The sequence below is a fragment of the Amblyraja radiata genome, chromosome 17 (assembly GCF_010909765.2).
Source record: "Amblyraja radiata isolate CabotCenter1 chromosome 17, sAmbRad1.1.pri, whole genome shotgun sequence".
Lineage (NCBI taxonomy): Eukaryota > Metazoa > Chordata > Chondrichthyes > Rajiformes > Rajidae > Amblyraja > Amblyraja radiata.
In genome coordinates, this window is record NC_045972.1 from 38,438,111 (window position 1) to 38,458,179 (window position 20,069).

At 39.2% G+C, this 20,069-nt stretch overlaps 1 protein-coding gene across 1 annotated transcript in view; it reads right to left on the bottom strand.

Annotated features, from left to right (window-relative positions):
* The window catches only part of kctd19 (potassium channel tetramerization domain containing 19), a 32,442-nt gene extending 14,144 nt beyond the window's left edge, over positions 1 to 18,298 (bottom strand). Inside the window, exons 1-10 of the mRNA XM_033036469.1 lie at positions 18,002 to 18,298; positions 16,596 to 16,743; positions 14,647 to 14,838; positions 11,578 to 11,709; positions 10,200 to 10,368; positions 8,181 to 8,350; positions 7,344 to 7,456; positions 5,887 to 6,029; positions 3,091 to 3,174; positions 1,208 to 1,352 (exon numbers count right to left, since the gene is read on the bottom strand). Coding sequence (XP_032892360.1) covers positions 1,208 to 1,352; positions 3,091 to 3,174; positions 5,887 to 6,029; positions 7,344 to 7,456; positions 8,181 to 8,350; positions 10,200 to 10,368; positions 11,578 to 11,709; positions 14,647 to 14,838; positions 16,596 to 16,743; positions 18,002 to 18,292 — 1,587 coding nt within the window. The 5' untranslated portion in view covers positions 18,293 to 18,298. The remainder of the gene's footprint in view (positions 1 to 1,207; positions 1,353 to 3,090; positions 3,175 to 5,886; positions 6,030 to 7,343; positions 7,457 to 8,180; positions 8,351 to 10,199; positions 10,369 to 11,577; positions 11,710 to 14,646; positions 14,839 to 16,595; positions 16,744 to 18,001) is intronic.
* Positions 18,299 to 20,069: the final 1,771 nt, after the last annotated feature.

The window sequence follows — 20,069 nt, forward strand, 5'->3', positions numbered from 1 at the left end:
TCCTTTATTGTCATTCAGACCTTTCGGTCTGAACGAAATTATGTTGCCTGCAGTCATACACAGAACCAATAAAAACAAAACATACAATAAACACAAATTAAACATCCACCACAGTGAGTTCACCAAGCACGTCCTCACTGTGATGGAGGCAAAGTCTTAGTCTCCATCTCTTCCCTCCTTGTTCTCCCTCTGCGCTGAGGCGATTGATCCAGGCCGGAGATGCCGCCCTCCAGTCCAGCGGACCTCCGTGGTGATGTCGCCGCCGCCGAAAGCCGGAACGCCGTCTCCGCTCCGAGACGGCCCGCCACAGCATCAGCTCCGGGCAGCCGCCCCAGCTCCAGGCCGCCGCCCCAGCTCCGGGTCCAGCAGTCTCCGCTCCGGGCCGCCGCCCCAGCTCCGGGTCCCGCAGTCTCCGCTCTGGGCCGCCGCCCCAGCTCCGGGCAGCCGCCCCAGCTCCAGGCCGCTGCCCCAGCTCCGGGTCCCGCAGTCTCAGCTCCGAGCCCCGCTGCATCAGCTCCAGGCCGCCGCCGAAAGCCAGAACGCCGCACCAGCAAGTCGGGCCACCGCTGCCTCAGCCCCGAAGACGGCCAGCCTCTCGTTGGTAAGTCCTGGCTGGCTCTGCCTCCGGGTCAGTCGCAGGCTGGAGGCCGCCAGCTCCGCCATTAGGCCTCAGCGCAGACGGAGGCAGAGAAGGGGGATACGACACGAAAAAGTCGCATTCCCCCGAAGAAAGAGACAAAGAACATGTTTCACCCCCCCCCCTCTAACACAACCCAACAAACTAAAACTTAACCAAAACAAGACAAAAAAAACAACAGAAAAAAGTAAAGACAGACGGATTGCAGGCGAGCCGCAGCTGTTAACAGCGGCGCCACTTCTGGATTCCGGAAAATAGTATAACAAATAAAGTAAACTTGAGATGTTTTGTTTTGGGTGACCATCTTTCTCCCAACCTCCCCCCACCCTCCAATTCCCCCCAAGTTATTTCACTTCACTTGCATTAAGGGAAAAACATTGAAGATAAATAATTAGCACATTTTCCAACAAAATAAATTATAATGAAACTTTTGGATATATGTTGACAAGGTCTTGGGAGATCAGCAACTGAAAAATAGAAAATGGTATTTGAGCCACTATATTTTATACACCACTGAAAGGCATTAGTAATGGCAAATATAATGATACGATACAACTGGGTTGGTGATACCTGTTGTGTAGCATGATCTAACACATTTTCTTTTTCCTCCATGCTTTCATGCAATTCCATGGATGAAACGGACATTGCAGTTTCTGCAGGAATATCAACCGCTTCTGCTGTGACAGTCTCTACTTCATTCTCTGCATACCAAATTCTTAAATTCAACAGGGATCAAATACACAGACAATCTTCCATTAATTTCAGATGATCATTACTGTTATGGAAATAAACTGACAGACTTCTAGCAGCTTTTTTCAGTAAAGCAGGCTCCAGTAAGCATTTATTACAGCATTTCTTGCACAGAGCTACTGTGCGAGAAATGCTGGAATTCAGAAGATTGAGGGAGGATCTTATAGAAACTTACAAAATTCTTAAGGGGTTGGACAGGCTAGATGTAGGAAGATTATTCCCGATGTGGGGAAGTCCAGAACTAGGGGTCACAGTTTAAGGATAAGAGGGAAGTCTTTTAGGACCGAGATGAGAAAATCATTTTTTACACAGAGTGGTGAATCTGTGGAATTCTCTGCCACAGAAGGTAGTTGAGGCCAGTTCATTGGCTATATTTAAGAGGGAGTTAGATGTGGCCCTTGTGGCTAAAGGGATCAGGGGGTATGGAGAGAAGGCAGGGATGGGATACTGAGTTGGATGATCAGCCATGATCATATCGAATGGCGGTGCAGGCTCGAAGGGCCGAATGGCCTACTCCTGCACCTATTTTCTATGTTTCTATGTTAACACGTAATAAATTCAATTGATTGAAGAAGACAGGGTATCTTAACCTGAAAAGGTATTTGGATGAAGTCAGTACACATCCTTATTTGTAATTGGGAGGACAAATTAATATATGAAAATTGAAGTTCTCAGGTGCACTGAAATATAAACAGAAATTACATTTCAGATTGAAGACTTTGTCAGAACTGGGAGAAGAAAAAGGTTGTTTTAAGTTACAGAAAAAGTGGCATGGGGCAAAGGAATATCTGCAATAGGGCGAGGCCATTGTTACCATAGAAATGAGTTAACGATACCATTCAAGGCCATTCACTTTTCATGGCAGTTAGAGGGTGGTAATATAGGCAAAGAAGTTGGCAAAGTTGGCAAAGAAATATAGGCAAAGTGTTGCTTAAAGCACTGCTGTGGAACACATCCAGCGGGTCAGGCTGTACACATGGAGAAAGAAAAATTAAGCCAGCATAACAGACTTCCAGCAGAAATTACCAGTGATGTTAAGAAAAACCCAGTTACTGAAAGGTGGAGAATTCATTAGATTCACAACTTTTTATAGCATTTTGGGTTTTATTTCAGATTTCCAGCGTCTGCAGGTTGTTAATCCTCTTGATTTATTTTTCACTTTTTATAAGTTTATAAAATAGTTCAATGTCTAAAATAAAGCGACTGCAAATTCGAATGGTAGTTTCTACCCCTTTGATATTTTAATACCCTGTGGGTATTTTCCAATGGAGAATACCCCACTTACTAACCAGGAAAAAAACTGGATGGTATGAACAAAGCAGAAGGCCCTCAAGTCCTAGTTTGAGTGGAACTTAACTAAATAACATTAACATCTTGAATGTCATGAAGGACCTATTTCTGTTCTATATAACACTATGACTTCCAAGTCGAATTCTCACTTCTATTATGCAGTAACTTCCATTATTATTGTCCCAGAAACACTTCATGTCAGATTAATCTTCTGTCAATTGTGCCATGTGTTAAGAACCAGGATAAATGCCTATATATTGTTTGCATAAAAACTGTGAAATATGCTTATTGATAGATAATTAATATTGAATTTATACTGATTTTACAAGAGTAATGTTATATTATTTTGCAATAATATTTACAAAATGACTTTTGTAATTGAATAAAATGAATTATTTCTTCATAATTTGTACCTGTATTGTTCACAATTTTGCAAGGCTTCAGAAAGTGCAGGGATTTTACAGTCTTCTATTTCTTGACAAAGTAAAGGCCATTCTCTGCAATGGATGTAAATAGCTTTAGCATTCTGATTAATTTAAGCCTCTGATATATTTTGTGATGTAGCATATATAAATCCATTTTAAGGTGGATTGTGAAGGCAATATCCGTAAGTTCACAGATGAGACGAAGATCATGGGAGTTGTTAATAGTGTGTTCTTAGACAGAAGGAAAATATCAACGTTTTGGTGAAATAGGGTGATAAATGGCAGATGGATTCCATTCCAAACAAATATGAGATGATGCAGTCTGGCTGCACAAATGAGCTGAAGATATTCATCATAAATGGCAGGATCTTAAGAAGTATTGAAAAACAGAGGACCTTAAAGTACTCCAACGATCCCGAAGTTGGCAACATGGGTAGAAAATATCATTCGGAAGGCATATGGAATACTGGCCTTTATTAGTCAAACCACTGATTACAGTAGGGAGGTTGTTCCAACTTACAATACCTTGGTCAGACCTCAGTTGGAGGGCTGAGTGCATTTCTGATCACCAAGGTATAGGAAAGATGTGAGAGGGGTGGACAGGGTGCAGAGGCAACATGCAACATCAGAATGCAACATCACCAGGATATTGCACGGGATGGAGCAGTTCAGTTACAAGGAGAGACTGGAGAAGCTAGATCTTCGCTCAGAGGTCAAGAAGAAACACAATTGAGGTATATAAAATTATGAGTGGTATTGACAAGAAATATTCTCCCTTACCATGGATGGATAAAGCTAATAATTTTATCAAATAATATAGATCGAATAACTCACCCTGATATAAAGATAAATCTAATCATTTACTCTATTAGATTTTGGGTAAGAGGGAAGAGTTTTAGAGACGATACGAAAGGAACCTTTTTCACCCAGGAATGCAATTTTCTAGGTTATTAATGTTATTCTTATCAATATCCCATGCATTTTTAAAGATGTTATACAGCAGTCCAATACATTTTCCAAAGAATATGCTAATCTTACGGGGAGCGTAGGAAATGGGCCCCGTTTAGTTTACAGGGATTGTGCGAAACGGGACCCACCGAGTTTACAGGGAGTGAGGGAAATTTGGCCCCATTTCCAACGTGGGAAACAGAGCCCTGCTGAGTTTCAGACAGCAGTAGAATCAGGTAAAGTAGGTATGTTACAATACAAAGCGGCGCTGCAATTCTGCCACTGGCCATGTGCGCGATTTTGGTGCCTTTGAGGGGGGGCGGGGTTAAAACGCGTTTTTTTCCTACCTTGTCCTGGAATATATTTGGTTGGAGTGCAAGCTTTTGCTGAAGAATTGTTCCGACGGCCGTTCTGTGTGGTTTTTTTTTAAATCGCCTGACAAGTTCAGTGCTGGAGTAATTTTAAAATCAGCTTCTAAAGCTGTCAACACCGACAACGGGGACGGATTTCAGGTACAGGACAGGTAAAGGAAAGCCGTTTATTTTATGTATAAAAGTGCTCCTTAAGATGCCTTTAATTCACATTTTACGTTGCAAAACGGTGATTTTTTCCCCCATACGAACCGGCAGTATTTTTCCTGCCGATATGGGGTTTAAATTCACCGCAACCACAACGTTCCAATTGATCGCGTTCCAGAAAAAACCCACTGGCAAGATGATTTAAATGGCCATTAATTTGCAGGTATTAAACATTAAATTCCTTTTGGCCTATAAATCCATGACAATGAGATTTTAAAATTATGTTATATTGTGAATTCTTGTGTGAATGTTATTTGGACACTTAGGCTATTTAAAAATGTTAATCTATTCTTAATAAATTGATAGATGTTTAGATCTAGTAATTGAATTTTATAATTAGCTACAATTAGGTAACTAACAAATTATATGCTTTAATTTCAAGTCATCTAAGTAAGATTGTTTCATATTTGTTTCAGAATGCTAACTCAATCTATAATAACTGAACATTTCTTTCAGTTCTCTTAATTTTTAAGAAAGTTATGGGCTTTTGACTGTCCTCAATCACAGCTTTTGTGTTAAGTCAATGGAAAAGCAAAATGGAACAAGATGCTAATTTCCGAGTATGAAAATGGCCATAACATTTTTAATACTGAAGATATGAAAGTGAATTAGGTGTCAAATTAAACTTCTTTTTATGCTTTATATGATGGGATAAATTACAGACTTGATTTTTAAAATCTCAACATTTTGTAACATTGCTAGGTAAAGCATATGCCAAAGCATAAGATTTTCAGAAAAATCAGTTTTTCTGCACAAGTCCCTACCCGTTTCTTGTTCCCAAGACAGATATCTTTCTTTACATCCAGTAAAAGTAAAAGTTAGCATTAGGTAACACTTTTTAAGGGGTTTTGTAGAAACAAATTCCTCCTTTAATCTGCACTTTAGACATGTTGAACATCTGTCAGCAAGTTTGCCTGCCGAATTAAATATGCCAGCTTGCAAAGTACCTTTATGCTACTCACATACTGCATCACCTGAAGCACCCCATATAACATTAGTTGATAATTGTTCTTTTTGACCACTATCCTCAAAATGATATCAGTATTGCAAATCTACGCAGCTTAACATTTTGGATATAAGGATTGAGATTTCCCAAACTTACAGCCGACAAATGGACATAACTCAAACTCTATTAAATTAGTTAGATTCAAACTTCAGTGTTGATGTGAAAGATAATGGTTAAACCATTGAAAAATATACAACATTGCACTGAATTGTTTGACATTCAAATGGCTAAATTATTATGTAATGTACTCACTTGAATCCTGATGGAATATACAGTTGATCAAATCTCAGGAAGTTGATAATATGCCTGAACATCTGACCATCTCCAATGATGAAAAGTGTCTTGCCATATGCAATCCATCGTGCTTTGTTACGATTATACAACAATTCTGGATACTAACAGACAACATTCTCATCAGATACACTATATATTGCTTAATCATAGTCACTCAAGAACCTATAATTCTTGGCTCAAAAATTTGAAGAAGACATGATCTCTTTAACATTATATTATTTCACTTTTTTCCCCATCACATACCTATACAAATTTGATGAATGAAATTCCCCCAGAAAGTCTCATTACCAAAGTTTATAACAGAAATTCACTGACCCTCTGCGCAGAAACCTCTATAGAATTCCATCACTTTAACCTACTAAAAATGTGCCAGAGCCTTGTGCTTCATACTCCACAAGCCTCCCATTTTATTCATTTTCTCTCCACCCCCTTTCAACATATTTCTTTCTCCCCATTTACTGATCCAGCCTCCCTTAAATATATCAATGATATCTGCCACAACCAATCTTTATGGTAAAGAACTCAAAAGTTCTTGTCAAAGAAGATACTGGAGCGTATATTCATAACTTCCAAAGCCAACGCAACTCCTCAGGATCTAGACATAAGGAACTGCGGATGCTGGAATCAAGTAAAAATTAAAGTGCTGGAGGAACAGTGGGTTCGGCAGTATCCGTGGAGAGAATGGATAGACAATGTTTTAGGTTTGGGCTCATCTTCATATAGAATAGAGGGAGAAAACTGGCAAAGAGAGGTGGGGGTAGGGCAAAGCCTGGTTAATGGTAGGTGTATTCAGGTGAGGGGGGAGATGACTGGCATATGACTGGAGTAAATGACAAAGAGTAGAGGTGAAATGGAGAACAAAGCGTGTCAGATAAGAGTAGAGGAGTAAAATGTAAAACCGGAATGGAATTTGGAACGTTTAGTTCTTGCACAAAAAAACCTAAAATATTTTGGTTGAGAATTTGAAACTTAAGGGTGAATTCTCCCTCATTTATATCCCACGGAATAGGCAATCTCCTAGGTACAAAATTGAGCATAGAGGAAGGGCTTTAGGTTGTTGTATCACCCTCCTCAAATGGCTAATAAATTATCAGGTTGATAATTGAATTGAATATCTGTGGTATTCTTACATGGAGCAGAATATAACGGAATTGTATTGTCCTAAATTATTACACAGAATCTCACAAGTGAATGAGTGCATTTTGGAACTACCAATCACGACGTTATATGCAGCTTAGATACTTTTGTAACATTGCATGGTATTTTTCTGTTTCACAATAGTAAAAATAATACTACTAAAAATACGATTATACCTCAAAGAATAATCAAAATGTTTGTTAAATGTTACATCTTATATTTGCCATTTTAACGGAGATGACCTACAAGACAATTGGAAGTAACTTAAACCAGCGTACCTTTAGGAAAGTATTCAGATAAGTGGCATACCAATAATTTCCCACATAAACTTTCACAATCTGGTGAAGAGTATGGCTGTCTACATCAGCAGTCCAACCATCGTCCGATATATCTTAAAAATATTTGATCAATTTAAAGTCACGATTACTGTTAAATGCAAATATATAAAAAGCTAGAAATCACTTCTATTAAAGATACATAAAATCATAATGGCAGTAGGCAACCATATAGTCCCTATATTACGTAACCTTGTCAGCAACATTCCCCATTTGTTCCCTCATGTCCTACATGTGAATTTCCAACTGCCTATCCAGTGCTACTTTGAATACCACGATTAATTCTATTTTCACCACCCTTATCGCATGATCATAACCACTCACCATAAAAAAATGTTTTGTCTCATATCCCATCCTACATCATTTGATACTCACTTTGAATCAAATTCCTCAACCATCCACTCATAGGAACGGTTTGTTCTATTTACTCTAGCTCGCCTTGCTCATTCATATACAATTCTGCCAAATCTCCTCACCCTTCTTTGATCCAAGGAAAGTTTTCTCATTAGAACTGTGTAGCTGAAACTCACACTTGAAACATTCTAGTATATGATTTTTGCACTCTTTCTGAAACTTTGATATTTCTCATAAAATCCAATGATCCAAATTGGCCACAATACTGCAGTTTTGGCATAATTAGTGTTTTGTAAAACTTAAGTATAACTTAAGCTCGTTAACATCTGCTTCTATTTATAAAATTCTGATACATATATGCTTAATTAACAGCTCTTCAAAAATAGCTTGCCACTTTCAAATTTGCTGCACTTTAGAAGAACTTACTTATTTTAAGCCTGGTTTCAAGTGTTTCCCTTTTTCTTTTCTGTAGATAAAGTCGCATGGCATCCTTTACGGGCTGATACAGACTGTCATGTCGGTCCAGAAAAACACAAACTGCACACATTTGAGATACGTCTTCAGTCAAAGGTAGACGACATGTCCCTAACCAGCTTCTACAGACACAAATAATGTCAACTTTTTGCAGTTAGGGTAACAAATTAAAAGCAGGGATGAAAGAAAACAGCAACAATTTATGGACACAACACTTTAAAATGGAACTATGAATGAATTAACATTGGTCATTTTGGTTTTACATCAGTCATATTATATTATTACAAATAATATTGCCAGATGGTTTAACGCCATGCTTTCTATTTCGTGGAAATGTACAGCCTATTAAAAATTGTAGAGGCATAGGGTTAATCTTACACTTCCTGATAAGGTGAACTTGCAGCAGAATTTTAAGAGGACACATATCCAGAAATTGAATAAATGTATATGCTGGTGGCATATACAAGTTTATTCCACATTTCAATCAAAGTATGCATTTGTAAATGGAAATTGGGGACCCGTTTTATTCCCCCTTAGTGAGTTCGGCGGACATTTAGCATTACCAGTCGGCTATCCTTGGTTCTGAAAACTCCTGCTTACGTTTTTTCCCCCAATGAGCCAATGAAAATGACCGGTCAGCAAAGGCAATTAACTAAAACTACCTACGACTACCTCGACTACCCATAACTACATGGTGAACCCACTACAACTGCACCTACGACTACAGAATTATCGATTTTCTCCATGGCGACCAATTTCAACATGTTGAACAATTTGCGGGGACCATACAGAGGCTGCGACTAGTTCCCAGAATGCGGGAACTCCTCGTGACCATGAAGAAGACTCACCAGAGACCATCAGCGAATATGTGGCGTCCATGTGGCGAACGCACTCGCCTAAAAGGTCGCCTATGTGGGACAGGTCCATAACTGCTTCATAGCTTCAGGGACCTGGAATTAATTCTGATTTCAAGTTCTGTGTATATTTTGTCTATTATGTTCATGAATGTATGAGTTTCCACAAAGTGCTCCAGTTTACTCCCAGCATACAAAAATGCACTTGCAGGTTAATTGGCTACAGTAAATTACACCTTAGTGTAGGCAAGAGTTAACGAGCACATGAGTGAAAAAACCGTATGACCTCCACAATGATAGGTAGCAAACAAACAGGCAAGGAATGCAGAACGTAGACAAAAGTGCTGGAGTAACTCAGCGGGTGCGGCAGCATCGATGGAGCGAAGGAAATAGGCAACGTTTCGGGCCGAAACCCTTCTTCAGACTGATGTAGGGTGGGGGGGGGGGAAGAAGAAAGTAAGAGGAGGAGCCAGAGGACTGAGGGAGAGCTGAGAAGGGGAGGAGACAATTAGGGCTACCGGAAATTAGAGAAGTCACTGTTCATTTGGTGGCCTGCACTCTGCTTGAAATGCTCTGAAATTGAATTTGGTGGCCTGCACTCTGCTTGAAATGCAATTTCAAGGAATAGCCATGACTGAGCCACCAGCCCTGAGTGACTGAGCTGCCAGCCCACCAGCCCTGAGTGACTGAGCTGCCAGCCCACCAGCCCTGAGTGACTGAGCTGCCAGCCCAATAATCCATTTGGCCCACAATGTCCATACTAGCCCTCTGGAAACCAGTCCCTATGGCCCACAACACCCATACTAGCGCTCCAGAAAGCCCTCCCCCACTGGCCACCAATATTGGAATTGGTGGAGAGGTGGAATATTACGTTGGGGGACCAGCCTTCCGTGTGTACATGGGACCCAACGGGTCCCACTTAGTCTAGTAAAAGCTAAATGTATGGGCTCAATATACTATTTGATTTTTCTATCACAGAAATGTACATTCAATTGCATTCATTGAAACATGAAATATTCAATCGAAAGCCAAAGTTGTGAAAAATGTAGACAAAATGTATTTTATCATGGCATCAGGTATATCAAATCATAATTAATAGAGAAGCTAACACAAGTACCTGACATGTTGAAAAAGAACTCCATTGCCAAAAATATAGAGCTTCATCCCATCAAGGCTGCTTTCAATACAAAGTTGTCCTAGTGCTGAATCTGGGTATTTCACTAATAGTTCCAGGACAAGGACATACAATGGTTTGTATGCTGGAGCACATTCAGACTCACAACCCACTTCAGAATGATGTACAGAATTGCCAGAGATAAAGGCATCTTTGGAATTACCAGCTACAATAAAGCGAGGTCTATATTACTAATGATTGCAATTGATAATTAAACATAATAGTTTAATTTTACAGTTTGCTGTTGAGGAGAAAATAGCCATTGTCTCTCAGTACCAATGTTTAAAATCATTTTAATTGTTAAAGAATAGTTTTATGGCTAAGTAATCACTTTAAACGCTACCCATCTAATGTTTTATATATGTAAAACAATTTGCATTGCATGATTCTCATAAAGTTACTGCAAACATTATATAATAACCTTTCTGGTATCGTAATAGTGGATTACACTTATGCACAGTAAAGTACTGATAATTCAGTATCCAATGCAAAAATATTGATGATTTAGTGCCAAGCTCACTCATTAGTGTTACACTAAGTCTTCTTTCTCCGCTGATCAGTGAGGTTGGCTATATTTTACAAGCTGAAGCATACAAACTGTAATTGACCCGTGCTCACCATTACTGGATAATTATCAATGATGGAGAGCAAGGGACATATACAGCTTGTACGTGTAAAAAAATGAAAAAGTGCTGGGATAATATAAGTATTATCCAATAGTTAAGAAAATCAGCTAGACTGGCAAAATTAAAATTCCAAGGGTGCCAGACTATCGCAGTTTCACCATACATAGCTGCCTGCAAAAATCTTAGAGACATTCTGAATTGTTTATTATCAAAGCTCTTGCCAACTTTGATGTAGGATTTGTTTTGAACAAATATGAACATTATTCTTTAAAAATGGCAGTCTAAAAACTACAAATAACATGGATCTCAACTAACCAATATAAATATTGAGTTCAGAAATAAGTGGCAAAGTAAAAAAGTCTAAAATACCATTTATCGGTAAAATAAGAGAATATTTTGGTTCATTAGTGGAGCACTGACACAAATGTTGAAGTTTATTCTTTTTATAATGTGCTATTAAGATTTTATATTTTCCACTCTTAACAATCATTTGTCATTTGGTTCATAATTTGTCTCACCAACTTTTAAAATGTTCATGACGTCTCTGAACTAATTCAATAAAAATTGCACATAGTAATCTTCCTTATTGGCCTTGTTTGATATGCTGAAACATATAAGCTGTAATTGTCAGAATTCTTTGCTACATATAGGATATTTTACTTCAAAAGATCCTTTGGTAACATTCATTGACTTACCTATTTTTCTCTTGTATGATTTCACAGCTTCAATGAGTTCTGGAATTTGAAGCATCTCCATTTCAGTCAGAAGAGCATCTACTTCTGAAAATTTGTCAGGTACAATAAACTTGCCAGTCAGAAGGAAATTTGCTGCAAAGTTAGAATTATAAACTTGGTTTAAATGTTTAATTTAATTAAGAGTCTCTTGACTCTTGACTTAACTCTAATTATGATTTGAAGTGGACAATAACTGCTTTTAAAAACAGATGTGCAATGCAAATGCAGGTTAAGATAGGAAAATGGATGGAAAAATAAGTCAAAAGACAGCTTTATTGCAGGCTGGAAAAATAGTGTCTCTATACTAAACAAATGAAAATAGTGACATCCTTCACGATAAGAATACAAATATTCATTTATGGGAACTGCAAAGAGGTTGTTACCAACATATGGATTACTGTTGGCATATAGATCATATCACTAAAAGAGAACGCATGGATAAGGAAATAAAGGAAACAAAGAATGAGTTTCTGAGAATTTCTTGGTATGTCTGCATGGGATAAGGAAGAGAAATGTGTAAAAGTGCAATAACACAAGATCAGTCCCAGAAAGCCAGATGGCAGCTGGGAGATTTCTGTCATGCTAAATGCTGTAACAAGTTTGAAGAAAACCATATATCAATCAAAAAAATGTGTTGGTGCTTTTTACCGATATGTTGGAAGCACAAATAAGCCTTTGAATATCCATTTATGTTGAGTTTACCAGGTCAATGAGGCCTAATAGATGCAATATAAATAAAAAGAAAAACTGCACGGCCGTGGGAAAGAGGCAGGGAAATGGAACAAATGTGAAAGGTCTTTGAAAGAGCAAGTACAAGCACAATAGGTAAATGACCTCTTGTGTTGCAAAATTCTGATTAGGAAATGGAAATTAGGCCAGGATATATTTGTATAATGCCTCTGTCTATAGTATACGGAGGAGGAAGGAACTGCATATGCTGGTTCAAACCAAAGATAGACACAAAGCTGGAGTAACTCAACGAAACGTCACCCATTCCTTCTCTCCAGAGATGCTGCCTGTCCCTCTGAGTTACTCCAGCTTTTTGTGTCTATCTATAGTATATGGATGTTGAGACATTATAGAAAACAGAACATAGAACAGTACAGTACAGGGACAGGCCCTTCAGCCCTCAATATCTGTGACAAACATGATGCCAAGCTCAACACTTATCTACCTGCATATCCCTCCAGTCCCTGCATATCCATATGCCTATCCAAGTCTTTTAAATGCCACTGTTGTAACTGCCTCCACCACCACACCCGGCAGTCGATCTAAGCACTCACTACCCTCTGACTAAAAAATTTGTCCTGCACAGTTCCTTTGCCACTCACCATAAAGCTATGCCCTCTAGTATAGAACTGCACACAATATTCCAAATACAGGTGCACAACCTTTTATCCGAAATTCCAAATAACGAAAAGCTCCGAATAGCGGACATTTTTTCGGTCCTTGAAGAAAGGTCCTTGAAGACGTTCACCGAGGGCGGCCTGCAGAGGTGACAGCGGAACCTCCGATCGGTCCTCGAAGAAAGGGGAACTAAATCCCCATTCATAAAAGAGAAGGTGAGGGTATATTGCGCGGGAGGGTTAATAATTGACAATCTGCTGCTGCCTGCCCTCTGAGTTAAAAAGTTCCCACGGTAGACTCACGATACACAGTGTATCGTGAGTCTTGCGTGGGAACTTTTTAACTCAGCGGGCAGGCAGCAGCAGATTGTCGCTCCCTTCAGTTTCACCCCACCTACACCCCTCTGCTTCCCGGCCATGTGTGTGACCCCCTTCCCTCCCCTCTCCAGCTCCCCGCCCATTGCACCGGCGCGGGGGCTTTGCACTGTCTTCACGTCGGCGATGCCAGCAGGTCAGTGCCAGTCACCGGAGACGTCAGGACCAACGGGACACTGACTGCAAGCACGGAGATCCCAGAGACTCACAGCCAGCAGCAACTCTAGCCCAGCCCCGTTCCAACTCCAGAGGAACCCGGGTTGCGGATGAGGGGGCGCAGCTCGGGCTGTGGGCGAACTGCCACTTGTCGTTGTAGCGGCCCATCGGGGAGCGGGTTCCTGTTGGTCCTGACGTCTCCGGCCATCCCCCTGGACAGGAGCTGAGCGACGTCAGGACCACCAGAAGACGCTCCCCGATGGGCCGCTACGGCGACAAGTGGCAGTTCGCCCACAGCCCGAGCTGCGCCCCCTCATCGGGACACCGACCCCCAGGCCTACTGCAAGTACGGAGATCCCAGATCAGCAACTCCAGCCCAGCCCCGCTCCAACTCCAGAGGAACACGCTCCCCGTAGGGGCAGAAGCTGATGGTGTGCAAGGTAAGTCTTGTTCTTGCGGTGGCGCAGCTCGGGCTGTGGGCGAACTGCCACTTGTCGCCGTAGCGGCCCATCGGGGAGTGGATTCCTCTGGAGTTGGAGGGACAGGGAGACACAGCGGCTTTTGAGAATGGTGGGCAATCACTTCCAAAGTTCTGCCCACACAGTCAGTACACCTCTCCTACACTTGTCTCCCGCACTAAGATTATCTCGCAGAGAATGATCCCAGCCTAACCCTCCCTATTCTCTCCTATTCTGCAAGAAAAAACTACATTGAAGACTCAAACTCGCGAACGAGTAACTGCCGGGATCGAGGCGCAAACTCGCGACCTTGCGGATATGAGCCGAGCACTCTACCACTGAGCCAGCCGTTAAAATCTACGCTAAAAATCTTCCATTCCGAAAGCCGAAAAATTCAGAATTACGAAAAGTGTCTGGTCCCAAGGCTTTCGGATAAAAGGTTGTGCACCTGTACAACCAAACCAAAATCTTATGAAGCTACATCAGCAAATTATTTCCAGTAATACACTTCTAATTGATTTGGATGGTAAAACTGAAATTTGTTCATTAAGCTATAAATTTCAGATTTAATAGATGGTTTCAATGCGATTACATTTGTGATTAAACATAACAAAGAAAGGGGGAGGGGGGGGTATGAATGTTAACAAAGTGTCGATACTTGTAATACAGTATCAATATAATTGCAGGTTAAATACCTATATATCGAAAATTACTCCATCCGATTTCTATAAGGACAACATCCTCACACAGCCATAGCAGGTTATCTTCATTGATTAAAGTAGGGTATTTCTTCACTAGATTTAAAGGAAGAAAATACCAGTGCACCTCTTCTTCGGTATCCAACAGTGGTGTGTCTATTAGTCCTAATGGAGCTTTATCAGGTAAACCTAAAGAAAACAAAAAATGAACTTATTTCATTTAAAATAAAAAAGGTAGACCCCCTAGATAGTTCACATATTCCAAACTAATTATGACCATTAGATGTCTTCAATTTCCCCAAGGATTTGATAGTTGAATGTGTCAGATATGATATTGAACAGCAGAGACTCCAATGTCACAATATGGAGTTCACATTTTGTTAAGGGAGGAACTGCAGATGCCGGTTTAATCCGAAGATAGACACAAAAAGCTGAAGTAACTCTGCAGGGCAGGCAGCATCTCTGGAGAGCAGGAATAGGTGACATTTCGGGTTGGGACCCTTCTTCAGACATTTTGTTAATCTAATTTTTTAATTTGCGTTGTGTAAAATGATCAACATATTTCTAACCAACTGAATAACTGAGTGAAGAATGTAGCAAACACCAAAGTTTGGTCAGAACTGAGGAATTGACCAGGGGAAAGTTTTATTTGAAAAGGCAAGGGAAAGCTCAGCATGGCTGTAATTATGACCATGTACTAATGTAGTCTCATGACAAGAAACTAACTTTACCAGTCACTCCAATTATGTTTGAATGTGTGGAGAGACGTATGTTAACAATGTTACATAAAGTGCTAATTTGCTAAGTACTCTAGCCTCCCTTGTACTTTTTTAAATTTAGATTGGGAGAATGAGTTTGACAAATTTTCACGATTTTTGTATTGATAAACAATTCTCAGATAAAATGAATTCATATCTTGGGCCATAAACCAATATGTTAATTATAAAGGAGGATAGTAAAAGCTTCTTTAGGTATGTGAAGAGGAAAAAATTAGTTAAGACCAACGTTGGACCCTTGAAGACTGAAAGAGGTGAATTTATTATGGGGAACAAGGAAATGGCAGATGAGTTGAACAGGTACTTCGGATCTGTCTTCAATAAGGAGGACATAAACAATCTTCCTTATATAGTAGTGGCCAGAGGATCTGGGGTGACGGAGGAACTGAAGGAAATCCACATTAGTCAGGAAATGGTGTTGGGTAAACTGATGGGACTGAAGGGTGATAAATCCCCAGGGCCTGATGGTCTGCATCCCAGGGTACTTAAGGAAGTGGCTCTAGAAATCGTGGATGCATAGGTGATAATTTTCCAATGTTCTATAGATTCAGGATCAGTTTCTCTGGATTGGAGGGTAGCTAATGTTATCCCACTTTTTAAGAAAGGCGGGAGAGAGAAAACAGGGAATTATAGACCAGTTAGCCTGACATCGGTGGTGGGAAAGATGCTGGAGTCAATTATAAAATATGAAATAGCGGCACATTTGGATAGCAGTAATAGGATCGGTCCGAGTCAGCATGGATTTACGAAGGGGAAATCATACTTGACTAATCTTTCACTAGAAACTATGGATACAAGAGCAGATGGAAGATAGGGTATCCTCCAGTGACTGGCTCACCTCTCGACCACCTAAATTTCTTCCACCATCTACATGGGTCATCAGGAGCATGATGGAACACCTCTACTTGCTGAGATCAATAGCTTTTCAGTACTAAAAGAATTAAGAGAATTTGACTAGAAAGTGGCTGGTCTTAATCACAAGGCAAAATCAAGGTGCCCATGGTTACTTCAATTTATTTGTTTTAATGTTCTGATTACAGCTTCAAATTCCACCTCAGTGTACACCGAAAATAGTTTTTTTTTTACAATAAAAAAAACAATGAAATTCTTCATGCATCAATAACCTATTGACAATAAAAGTCTATAGAAATTGATATCAATATTAGCTACCTGTGAATGCTGGACTTTTAATTTGGAAGTCTGAAGGTTTACTGTTACATCTTGTTCTCCAGTAATTCCTACTGGTTCTTTGAGTAACTGGTACATCTTCAGGTCGTACACGCAAATGATGTTTACTTTCTTTCATATTATCCAAAGCCTATTAAGATAATGTGTAAATCATTACATCTTCCAAATTGTTTATTGTAATAGACATTTCTATACATTCTCACAAGATTTTTTTCCTAATAAACTCTTTTAATTTTAGTTATATTTTTCTTTCTTGGCTTTTATCCACACGATCATTCTAGTCTGGAGCCAAGAAGTGAGCAGCCAAATAAAGCTGTGTTCTACCTCATCTCTCAGAACAAGGAGATCTGTGATAAACAAGCAGGAGCCATCCTCTCCGTCCTGCAAAGTCTCTCCTTCGTCATCTTTTTTTACATCAGAGCACAAAAATACTTTAAACTGTGTTGTATTGATTTAGTAGAGAGCGGGTGGCAACGGCTCCTACCCTGATGCCAATAGTGCAGGAAAATACCAGCAGGTGTGCTAAATTACAATATAAATTATCAAGGTCTGTGCAAATGGCTAATTAAGGCAGGACAGGAAATCCCCCTGCCCGTTTACACAAGGATCTCAATTGAATTCTTCACCCAGATGTGCATGAACCACACTGTGCAGGATTACTTTCTATTTAGGAACCATACAATGTATGGACATCTGTCTTATCGCAAACTGGTTGAACCTTCTCCCAAAAATCTAAATTATATTATGTACCATTTGCACAGACAACTTGACGAGACAATAAACACAAATAACTCAAATACACAGCACAAAACCAATGTACCTTCTACTAAAAAGTAAATGACAAGTTTTAAAAAGTAAATGAAATGTTGTTGACAAACATGAATTACCAATTCATGTCAAAGTGGTATTGGTAACAACCTTACAATTTTTAGTCGTGTGAAACATATAAAATCAACTGATTTAAACAGTGTAATCTAAACCTCTGAAATCACTATGGTTTCACTTTGTTTATTATAAATGGTATGCTCTGAACCGACCTTTCCACTTCAAAAGTATTATCAATGATTAAATCTAAATTCCGTTTGAACACTTTTTCTATTTTTCAAAATCATTTCATGATTAGTATCCCAATTAACCTTAACATTTATTTTGTATTATATCTCCTCGTTCACGATTCATTTTTTTCGTATATTTGTAGATTTGTATACTAGAAAATTATTTCACAATCACCGCATTTGAGACACTCACGATGTTGCTAGGAATATCAGATATCTGCTGAACACATTTAGGTTTTTTTTAAATCAGTTGCAGCGACTGTACCCAAGAAAACAAATCCTGTTTTAATGGTTTTGTAATTAGTCTATCTATGTATTATCCATGACTAATACCTGTTGCAAAGATGTCAGGCACATTGCTGTAGCTTGCTCATACAACAAAGTAATTTCAGAGATGCAGGAAAAAGACAGCTTTGACGTATGCAAATAGTAGTGTACATGACGGAAAGTATATCCATCCCGGTCAATAAAAAGTCTGGCATCTTCCGAATGAACAAGGCTGGAAGCTTCTTGCCACAACACCGAGTCATGAAACTGTAAAAGCTTTGACTTTGGAATCGAAAAGAGCCAGCCTCCTACATTGAAACAAAAAGAATCCTCTTCCTGATAGTCTTCTGGAGCCATATTTCTTGCTTTTTGTGAAACTGCTTAAAAATTAAAAACAAAATAACGTTAGTTATTCTTATGAAATACATTAGTTAACTCCTGATTCCAATTTATTATTTAAATTATTTTCACTATATATATATATTTTAATAGTCGAACAGAACTTGGTAATAGATTACTCGCCATAGATGGAAGAATATTTCATTGTACCTTGAAGGCAAAATATCCATATACAAACAAAATAGTTCCCTCATCATGCAGGGATGATTACATTCAATGACTTCTAACTCATCATAATTCTACCCAGTTTATGGCTCATTTAGGAAGCAATACTTCTGATTTGGAGAAGCAAGCCTTTGACTCAGTTCAATCATTGCTGCCTGTGAACTAGTCGGCGCAGTGTTCAAATCCCACACTAGACAATACTGTTAAGTGAAAACCAGAACTTCAGCTCCAAATTCTGCATCAATATTCAGTTGGATTATCCTATCCAGTAGATGAGGTTGCCATTAATCTATGTTCATAATCATGTGGGTTGTGGAAAATATATGTATGCTTTAAAGGAAGTACAGCTAGTTCTACTATAATTGGGTGTTTGCACAACGTGAATTGGATGTAATGCGATGGATGAATTAGGAACATTAATTGTATTATGCTGGCCTAATTGGTTTGAAAACTATTTTGATCGAGAGCTAGAGAACCACTTAAAATCTACTTCAGAACTCGGTAAGCAGAAAAAAAGAAAGCTGTCTTGGAAAAATAGGGTTCCATGTAATGTCCCCAGTGATCATACACCACTGGGTCTTAAGAACACAGCTGCTACTTTCACTGCAGGAGGCCATTGAACTTGACAAGCAATTGGTTTTATTGACACTTGTTCTTGTGAAAGAGCATTCACGTCACGGCCCTGTTTCCACCAATCTTTCCACCACAATGCGCAAGAAGCACAAGAAGCGTAAGACGCCATTGTATGCAGATGCTGAGAAGTATGTTCAGCTCTGGTTGAACAATTTCTAATCTTGTGATGTATCTCGATAAGAAGAATGATACTGTAATGTACACTCTTTAGGAGTTTTACCTTGCAGTAAGTTACAAAAATATAGTTATTAAAAAGACTTTAAAAAATACTGCAGGGAAATATTACTTTGTTATTGTGAGTTTCAAACTCTCTATCCCTAACTCCGTTTCCCCCACTTGTTTTATAATGCAATTTTCAATTACAGGAGGTTTCTCAGGAACACACATCTATCGCTTTATAACAGAATCACCTGTATAAAGACGACGATGTTTGCAGCATATAGCTAATCAATTTGTGAATCCTTCCACAATTACACGTTATTCCCCAGAATTTGAAAAAATATGACATCTATTCATTTTCACAATAGTGCTCACCAAGATGAGGAAATTAAAGCTCCCCATTTCAGCTGGCAACTTTTACTTCTACTTACCAGCAAAATACAAACCTTTCACTCTACTCAATGAAAAGCACTCCCAATTTAGCCAAGCACCTGCTAAAGAGTACCAGTATGCTTATTTGATCCACTATCCTGCCAGCTACCTCCAAATTATCTTACTAAAGTACAGTATTACAATGGTTCAAGTTATTCCCAAACCCATTTCACATACTACCTCAGACATTTTCACCCTATCAATCTGGATTAGATTGGAATTTAAATCTCAGTGATCAAAGGTCACAATTCAACCGTCAACATCTGTATTTAATACTCATGTACATTTACATACACATCATGTTGGATGAAGAAGGTATCTTAAAAATGGCAACAATGCAATAATT